General features: G+C 36.1%; 1 protein-coding gene across 4 annotated transcripts; it reads left to right on the forward strand.

The window, feature by feature from the left end:
• On the forward strand, positions 350–5,656 carry LOC18775738 (raf homolog serine/threonine-protein kinase phl). Of its 4 annotated transcripts, XM_020563495.1 has the most exons (16): positions 350–780; positions 1,423–1,816; positions 1,904–2,023; positions 2,125–2,248; positions 2,342–2,611; positions 2,945–2,985; positions 3,093–3,161; positions 3,253–3,353; positions 3,608–3,686; positions 3,982–4,080; positions 4,158–4,226; positions 4,398–4,447; positions 4,600–4,681; positions 4,779–4,873; positions 4,957–5,035; positions 5,349–5,656. In XM_020563495.1, the coding sequence occupies exons 1-16, from the start codon at positions 488–490 to the stop codon at positions 5,439–5,441; spliced, it is 2,058 nt and encodes a 685-aa protein (XP_020419084.1). In that variant the 5' UTR covers positions 350–487; the 3' UTR covers positions 5,442–5,656. The 4 variants fall into 4 exon arrangements, with proteins under 4 accessions (XP_020419084.1, XP_020419082.1, XP_020419083.1 ...); XM_020563493.1 differs by having other exon boundaries at positions 2,125–2,611; XM_020563494.1 differs by lacking the exon at positions 5,349–5,656 and adding an exon at positions 5,275–5,342 and having other exon boundaries at positions 2,125–2,611.

Genomic DNA, 9,688 nt, shown 5'->3' on the forward strand with positions numbered 1-9,688 from the left:
AATCGAATGAACTCACTCTCTCAAGTCATGGACAAGATGCATCCAACGGTTGGGCTTAAATCAAGCCATGAAACCATTCGTTTGCTAGTGATGGTGATGGTGAGGATAGAGATGGACTACGTTGCAAAAACAATTAAATAAAGTCGTGAATTAAGCAGCCAACCGCTCCCCGCTTCCCAATTTGCTTTAAAGTTAAACTAGTGGCCACAAGCAATACACATCTCCGCACCTGATTGCTCCCTCCGTTCGGTGGGGACACGTGGCGGGTCCCTGCTTCGTCCAGCGATTCGTACACACAGAGAATTAAAATAATAATATAAAATAGAAAATATTACAACAGAGAGAGAGAGAGAGAGAGAGAGAGAGAACCATTTCGAGAGCAGCTCTTCGTAAAGAAGAAAGCCAAAAGCTATATAGCAGCTACAGCTATGCGCATTGCGCACACCCCTTTCTTCTCCACTGCCGCGAGACCTAAGAGACGACGGCCATGGCGGCCCACGACTCACCGGAGAGTCTGTACCGAGTTCTCTTCGATCGGTGCCAGAGTCTGGAGGCGAGCTACGCCAGGCTCAGAGCAGAGCTTCATGAGCTTCGGCACCACGGGAGGAAGAAGGAGGAGAAGCGAGAAGAAGACGATGCGGTGCTGACGTCAGACTATTCTGGTTCGAGCTTCCATCTGCCCGGGTTCTTCCTCTCTGGCAGTCCGTACAAGGGCGTATTGGACTCCATGGGCCACGCCGTTCTTGTGTGCACAGCTTTCTCTGGAGAGATCAATTACTGGTACGTAATTGCAAAACTGCGTCGTTTGATTCGTTTTGTTGGTTTCTGAAGTTGTATGTATTTTGACTGTGTCATTGTGATAGGGTGGTGGTACTGTATATATGATATTGATGAAACAGTTGATGAATTTATGAACTTCAGCATTGCGCGAATGTGTTTTGTTGACTCTTAAAAATTTTCGAGGATTTTTGGTAAAGAATAGCTAGATTCCTCCAAAATTTGTGCGTGTTTAGCGTTTACCTCAACAAATGTTGACATGCTTTCAATATTACGTCACATATGATCCGTTTGAGCTCAAGAATTTGAGTTTATGACATATGAATGTAGGAAGAAGTGTTTTATATTGTTAGTTTTCTGTAAATTTTTGTTGTCATACTGGTTATGCATTATTTATATCAATGAACATTTATATTGACTGAATTGTGGTTATGTTTGGTATCCTAGAACTCATGCATGTTGGATTGACCTCTGAAATCCTACTAAAGACGCCGTCGTTGATAGCTTGCATGTGTTAGCTCATGTGAAGTTAAATTGCTTCAAAAAATTGTGCCTTGTTTATTGTTTATCCCAGAAAAGATTGACATGTTTCGGCACTATATCATATATTATCAGTTTGAGCTCAATAATTTGAGTTTAATACAGGAATCGTTCTGCTGAGAATCTCTATGGATGGAAGGACTATGAAGTCCTTGGGCAAAGGGTTGCTGAGCTCCTCATTGCTGAAGATTACCATGCACTTCTAAAGAGAATCATGGAAAGGTTGAGACTTGGGCTAACATGGTCAGGTCAGTTCCCTTTTAAGAAGAGGTCTGGAGAAATATTTATGGCGATGGTGACCAAAAGCCCTTTATATGAAGATGGTGAGCTTGTCGGTATTATCACAGTTTCAACTGATGCGGCATTGTGTAATAGAATAGAATCAGATCTGAGTGCATTCAAGGATCGTGCCAATGCCAAACATAGAGGATGGCAGTTAAAGTACCCGCGACCACCAGTTGTACCAGTGCCACAGATTGCATCATCTGTTTCTAATCTGGTGCTTATGCTACACAACCACAATTCTTGTGATTTCATTCAGATAGCTGAAATTGTGTTTTACTCATTATACTGGTGAACCAATCAGGCCTCAAAACTTCTATCAAGAAATGGAGATGATGTGTGCAATTCAAGTGTGATGGACGAGGTCAGGGAGGACTCTACAACAGCCACTGAAGATGCTAACTTAGAGAAACCTGGTTCGCTGGTGAGTCTCCGTCATATTAAATCATGATGTCTATGTTTTTTTTTCTTCCTCTTCATTACTCTTTAGAGTGTGTCTAAATTATTTGGTTGAGATGGGTGCAGACAGTAAAGTTCTTGGCAAAGCTGCAAATTATAGGAACCAACAAAGAAGGGAAACAAGAGGATCCTAATTCCCCGAGAAAGTCAAAAGCATCAAGTTCATGCCACTTCTTTGTTGATACAGACGGTAAGGAAGAAAGACCCAACAAAATAAATTCTTCTCTCGAAGATAAGAGAACTCATTCAAATGCATTTTGGCAAAAAAATCCAATTCCTTCAGGCAAGAATTCTGTTTTAGCCTCTTCAAGGGAGTGCAACGAATGTTTTAGGTTATCCAGACCAGGTTATCCGAAACCTGAAGAACACAACTTGAATGCTTTAGAGATACAAGATGCAGTGCATGAACAAAATGGTAAACAATTACCAAGTTCTGTGGAGAGCATTGGCAACCATGATAGTTGTTCAAGCAAAGGGGTTAATGACTCTAATCCCAGGGAGGATTGTGAGATTCGCTGGGATGACTTGCATTTGGGAGAGGCAATTGGACACGGTAAAGGGGGCTATTTGTGCTTTAAATCTAGTACCTATTCAAAATTAAAAAACCTTGAATGCTTTGGGGGTTGGTAGAACCCACTATCACTCTTGCAGCTTTGTTAGGACGTTCAATATATAACTCTGCAGGAGATTTGTTAGTTATTCCATGTTTGACAGTCTGTTAATATAAATGAAATTAGGTGATGTTACCAAAGCTATTTTTCGGAACTTTTTCTTTTCGGCCCTAATAGCTATCCTTACTTTATGTGGTGGAATTTCTTAAAATGTGAAATGAGTTTGGTGGTCTTTGGTTTCTAAACGTACATGTTTGTTTGTTCTTGCCTCCCAGGTTCATGTGCCATTGTTTATCGTGGAATCTGGAATGGATCGGTACATGTCTAAATTTAAAGAGTTCCTTAATATCTTACTGAAACCAAAGTTAAATCGATAATTTGAAATTTTGACCCAATATTTTCTATTCTTTTTTGTGTTTTTAGGATGTTGCCATTAAGATGTACTTCAAAAATGAATACAGTGAGGGGATTTTACATGACTACAAAAAGGAGGTGATATAAATTCTCAATTGACTTTTATTGTTTGTAATTGTTGTTTGAGAAAGAAAGCAGCTGATCCCAGGATCTCTTTTGAATTCTTTAGATTGATATAATGAAAAGATTGCGGCATCCTAATGTTTTGTTGTTTATGGGAGCAATATGTTCACAAGAACGGCTTGCCATTGTCTCAGAGTACTTACCTAGGTAATTGGAAGTATACTACTTTTCAATGATTAGTCAACAAATCATATTAAGAGTTGACGCATTAGGTTACTATTTCATGTTATGTTAATTTTGAATTATACCATGTTTATGTCAGTTCGTATTATGCCTTTTTATTTTGGGTCTGTTGGTACCGATCTTATGAAGGCTTAATAAATGCAAACCATTTAATACCGTTCTCCTCATGATATGGCAATTATAGGCTAATATTACATTGATTCTGTTTGTGTGGTTAGGGGAAGTCTCTTTAAACAACTTCACAAGAACAATCAGACATTAGACATCAGACGACGGCTAATGATGGCCCTTGATGTTGTACGTCCCTCTCTCCTTCTCTCTCTGTGTATTTGTGTCTGCGCACGGTTGCATGTCTTCATGTCTTCATTACAACAAAAATTATGCTGTCACAGCATTAGATGCACAAAATGTGCGCAAATCCAACTTTGGCTATTTACAGCAGGGTGTGACACTATATGCAATTTGTGTATGACTTTTGCAAATTGCATACAAAGTCATGCGAGGATCAGTTCTTTTATTCTTATTTTTACATAAGAGTGTTTTTAAGCCTTTCATCTGTCAATAAGATAACAAATCTACTCTTATAATGCAGGCTAGAGGCATGAATTACTTGCATCATAGGAATCCACCTATAGTTCACAGAGACTTAAAATCGTCTAACCTGCTGGTTGATAAGAATTGGACTGTGAAGGTAATGTGAACTGGCCACTAGTTATTCAAGCAGAATAAGTATATACCCGTCACTCAGACAAGCGCTTTTTCTGTCAGGTTGGTGACTTTGGCTTGTCGAAGTTGAAGAATGCAACCTTCTTGACAGCAAAATCTGGAAGAGGAACGGTCAGGATCTCTTTCTGAGGTCTTTTAGTTACGAACTGTGCTCACAGATAGGCTATAGAAGATATTGAAAAGTGATTTAAGTGATAAGCTTCGCTGTTGTAATTTTTCTGATTCATGTGACTACCTTTATTAAATAATCTTACTTCGACGTCTTTATTTTTCTAAATGCAGCCTCAGTGGATGGCCCCTGAAGTCCTTCGAAATGAACCTTCAAATGAGAAGTAATTTCTAAAAACTGACCTTTAAAAGTCAATTAAATAAACAGTGGCTAAACTTTCTGGGAAACTATGTGTCTGCTGTATACCTGTCGTTGCTCCCTTTTTTGTGCAAATGTTTTTTTGCCAATGCATTGAGCTGCCTTCTCTTTAAACAGGTCTGATGTGTTTGGCTTTGGTGTCATCCTGTGGGAACTAATGACCGAATCGATTCCATGGAATAACCTCAATTCTTTACAGGTTCTCTCTCTTTTTCTGAGTGAGCACATGTGCACATATAACCTTGATGCTCTGTGGTTCTTAAATCTCATTGAAAATTGTTTATTTCTTTTGGAAGGTTGTTGGAGTTGTAGGGTTTATGGATAGAAGATTAGACATACCAGAAGGCCTCGACCCCCAAGTCGTGTTGGTCATCGAAGACTGTTGGCGAAGGTACACTCAGCTAGCTCGTTTTTCTTTACAAAAACTTGGAACTTGCAAATTGAACTAAAATCATTCTTGTCAATAACAAGCAGTGACCCAGAACAGCGGCCATCATTTGAAGACATAATTCAGAGAATGAAGGGTCTGGTCCACAAAGTTGCAGCACCATCGGTAAGAAGGAGCTCAGAAGCTTAGCTATTTAATATGGTTTAGGTTAGACATGCACCTTTTTGCCAATCGTTAATAAACAGTTCAGAATGTGCTAATTTTTTTTGGACAAAAGAATGTGCTAATTTAGATTAACTGCGTGATGTATATATATCTATATATATATATATATATATATATCTATATATATATAAAGATTTTTTCTTTTTCTTTTCTACAATTGTGTTTATTTGTTTTACAAGTGGAACCTGAGGGAAATAAAAAGGTGTCAGACCCCCAATGTTGGGTAGTGTTGAATTTTACAATCTTTCTGTAGAAGAGGGAACTAATGTCTTTTGGGAAGCCAAGTGTATGGGAGCTAAGTTTGGTACCAGCTATCTATCTTCTATTCGGCGCGCCACACATGTAATACCAGCACAATCTAGGCACTTGTGTGGTATTAGAATACTGTCATGTGATGTTATTAATCGTAGTATTTCAACATTCCTTGCAATGGTATACGGATTGGATTGTATCACTTGTGGCCTCCTTCCGGGCAAATACACTAGTGATCTTCCTGTTATGTTCTCCAAATTTTGATCCATTTTTATATTAAGTCAACAACAATAGATAAGTTGTTTATACAAGGAGACGTAATGTTTAAGCATTGTATATTATTGCATGATTCGCATCTTGATTGGGATATTTCATTTCGTAATTTATACGAGAGACGTAATGGTTTCTCTTGACCCTACCCTATCTTCTGATCCTGAGGAGAATTTCATAATTGGCATGTTTCATGCACGAAACATTTATTTTCATCCTCTGCCAAAAAATAAAACATTTTTCATCTGAAAGACATTGCATTATCATGAAAATTATTTATGAAAATCATCAATTTTAGCTTGAGTTCATGGCCTGAGTCCAATATGGAATCATCAATTTTAGTTTGAGTTCATAGCCTGAGTCCATATGGGCTCGGATAAACAGGCAGATATGGACTCATACCAAATTTGACTTATATATTGTATTTTTTTGTAATTTTTTTTATTACTTCATTTAAATCTTTTTTTATAATTATGTATATACTAATATTATTTATTATTTATTATTTTAAAAAAAGTCAATAACTTTATTTAAAGTATATTTAAATAAAAAATGATTAAATTATTATTTGGGTTTTAAAAATTAAAATTTGAAAAATAAAATTATTATTTTATATAAAAATAAAACATTAAATTTTAATATATATTTTTAGAGAAAAGAAATACATTTGAATTTAAGATATAAATGTAATAATATTATGAATTTTTTTCTTTAAAACAAAGTATAATTGAATAAATGGACTTTAAACGAGTCAGTTCGTTGGATTTCAAGCTGGCATGGCCTGCTACGGGTCACGAGTTAGCCCGACTCATTGAACTTAATTAACTCATCTTAATATGGTTTAAAAATACGAACCGTATCATATTAAATCTTACTTAAACGGGCTATATTCGTGCCGTATTCGTGCCGGCCCAATCCATTTGACACCTCACCCAATCCAACTGCTCAATATAAAACTTAAAACAGAATTCTCAACCATACGAACCAAGTGCTCCATTAGATTTTTAAAAAAAAACATTGACAACCAAGGTGGTTGGTGTGAGTGGTTCGGCATTCTCATTCCTTAAGAGAAGGTCAAGGGTTTAACCCCTGCTCTCGTATGGAGTCACCACTTTGGCCATCACTTTATCCCTCAGGACTGATCCGATGTGAGCAGAGATTAGTCTAGATTGTGGTTAAGGCTTAAAGGTGCCACCCACAATTAGGGCCCATTCAGGACCACCTCGTGGTTCAGACCGAAAAACAAAAAAAAAACAAAAAAACATTGACGGAGCAGCGAAATTTGAATTTGACTCGTCGTCAAACTTCGCACACTTTTGTACAGTGTAATCCAATCCACATTGGTTGCCTCCAAACCATGGTTTTCCTGACATCTGGTGCACGTGGACATAGTTGACCAAGTTTCAGGTTTGATCCGGATGCCTGTCGGCAGGCAGCTGGGTGTGAAGGGTAGAAAACTCGGTGATTTGAGCATTTTGTTGTTTCTCCACCGTCCATCCAAACCACCCACTCTTTTTTTATTTTCTTTTTGTCCATATTTAATCATTGCCGTAGTGTTTAGGGTAAGCTAGACCTAGTTTGCTAGTGAATTTGTGAAATGACAATGCATTAGGGATATGATTGGACGTCATATAATTCTAGGGTGCCCTATAAATCTAGGGTACATACAACGTACATACATGTGATCCTCCCCCCTTTCTTCATCATTTTCCTTTGCTTCTATAAATCTATTTCTGTCTCTTTTCTGTCTCTCTGTGCCCATAGAAGATCTCTGATTTCTGATTTTTCTGGTTCATAGATATGATATGATCATGCAGTCATTTTTCCACAACTTTTCCAGTGATGCCCTTGTGATTAAAATTCACTGGGTCCCCAGGTAAAGCCATTGGTCCGATGGGGAGGTATCATTATCACCAAGATTTTGCCCTCCCTCTGATCTGATCAATCAATGTGGTGGCCCACATGTTATTGTCTTATAAAAGGTGGGTCCAATGGCATCTAAGCCATTGGAAAGGCACAAAGATTATTTACCTAAGTTGGTGTGGGTTAATAGAGCAGTGTCTTATAGTTGTAGGGCAATCTGTGTATATATTCTAGTACGTGTTTTGATCCACTGGTTTTTCTTGCAGACACATATGGAGACAAACAATTCCACTTTCTCTTTTTGTGTTTTGTTTTGTTTTGTTTTCTATTTTTCTGTGTTATTTTGTTGTTGTTGTTCATATAAGATGGTATCTAATCAATTATCAATCTAATCTCACTTGACTTAGATTCGACGTACAACTAATACATGCCAAAAAGCCATGGCCTCCCATGCATTAGTCATAAACTTGTCACGGACGTTTTCGGCCGTGTCTCTCTATCAATCAATTACTCTTTAGAATCTATCTTTTTATCACTCATGATATTTGGGATTTAGGAATTTAGGAATTTTTTAAATAACTTTAGTTGAGATGATGTGGGAGAGAAAGAAAAAGTACTGGATTCAAAGGTCGATTTTAATCCAAAATTAATATATAAATTGATGGTACATTTACTAGTCCGATTATAGATTATGAAGAATTGAATTGCGAATGAATTGGATTGAAGAGGAGTTGAATTGAGGAGAATTAGATTCCGGATTCCTATTGAAGTTGTTTACTAAACTATATAGATTGAGGAAAATTAGATTCCGAATTTTTATTAAAGTTGTTTACTAAACCATATAGAGTTGGAGTTGGAGTGATACTAATTACTAAAATGTTCTCGTTGTTGGGATAAAGTATATGATAAATTTTGAATTTTTAAAATTGTGTGAGAATATAATTGGTAAAAATAAATAAATTCCTAATATGTTAAATCTCTAGGAATTAGAATACTACATCACACCTAAGAATGGAATTCCTCCAAAATCAAGAATTCAACTCCTAATTTTGTGTGAGCTCCACTTACTTTTTAATTTCTTGATGTGAAGTAAGCACATGAATCCTTTATAGTTGAAATTCAATTTCAATTTCAAATTCCAATTCTTAATTAGTAAACACACAATAAGTTAAATGTGCTATACCAAAACACCAAAATCTTGTGTCATCCAAATACTCTCATTTGCTTAAGTCCCTCTTATAGTCTAAACTCGTGCCATTTGTTACCTACCTCTAAATGTGTTTAATGCTTAATGAAAATTGAGGTAATGTGCTTAATGATGATGCATGTCATTTAGAGAAATTATTGAGTGTGACCGTCATATCGTCATATGATGTTATCAATCAACGTATTATAATATTATTAGTAAGTTATATAGTTGAGATGTCATATACTTTTTTTGTTGTTGAGAAATTTTAGGATTGCATTCATAATTCAACCCAAAAAAAAAAAAGTCAATAGTCACAAAGGACCATTACAATAAAAAAAAAAAAATCGGTCTAACATCAAAATTAAGACAATCTGGTACACATCTACTAACGATCACACAAATTGAAGAAACTTTGACATAGACATTCCAACTGATATTGCAAATTCAGAATAATCAAAAAGATATATAATTGTGGATCCAAAAGAATCATGAGTTAGTTAGAACAAGGAAGATAAATGTAGAACAAATTCATTTTTATCTGGTGGTAGTTGGTAGTAGTTACCACTAAGTTGAAGTAAGTCACAAATTTGACTTAGGTAGATAGGAATCTAATGCCGATTAATTTATCATAACAAAGACAGGAAACATATTCTTTTCTTTTTTTCCTATTGTAAAAAAGAAAACAAAAATAAATTAGAAAATCAACTGAAAATGAGGATAATATGTGCACAATTACCATAGTGCTACGAATAAGAAAAGTTTTTTTTTTTTTTTCTTCAGTATAACGTAGAATTAGCTTTAACATTAACTCGTGACAAGAAGTTGTCAAGAACTTCTCATATTTTCTCACTCTTGTCCTTGTGAAGCAAGATCCTCTTCTTTATTTTTTCTTCCCTAGAATTTTCTTTACTATTTTAAACACATAATTAGACAAATCTAGATCATTTCTTTGTCTTGGCAATCCATAGTTTTATGCATATGTATAGGTTCTAGTTTGTAAGAACAATTCAATACATCAC

Source organism: Prunus persica, chromosome G5 (genome assembly GCF_000346465.2).
Source record: "Prunus persica cultivar Lovell chromosome G5, Prunus_persica_NCBIv2, whole genome shotgun sequence".
Classification (NCBI taxonomy): Eukaryota; Viridiplantae; Streptophyta; class Magnoliopsida; order Rosales; family Rosaceae; genus Prunus; species Prunus persica.

What these genes read in the sequence shown, in the direction of transcription:
- LOC18775738 (XM_020563493.1), top strand. Translation starts at nt 488, where the DNA reads ATGGCGGCCCACGACTCACCGGAGAGTCTGTACCGAGTTCTCTTCGAT. An exon ending in TACATGACTACAAAAAGGAG is followed by an intron (nt 3,162 to 3,252) that starts GTGATATAAATT and finishes TGAATTCTTTAG; the next exon opens with ATTGATATAATGAAAAGATT. An exon ending in AATGAACCTTCAAATGAGAA is followed by an intron (nt 4,448 to 4,599) that starts GTAATTTCTAAA and finishes CTCTTTAAACAG; the next exon opens with GTCTGATGTGTTTGGCTTTG.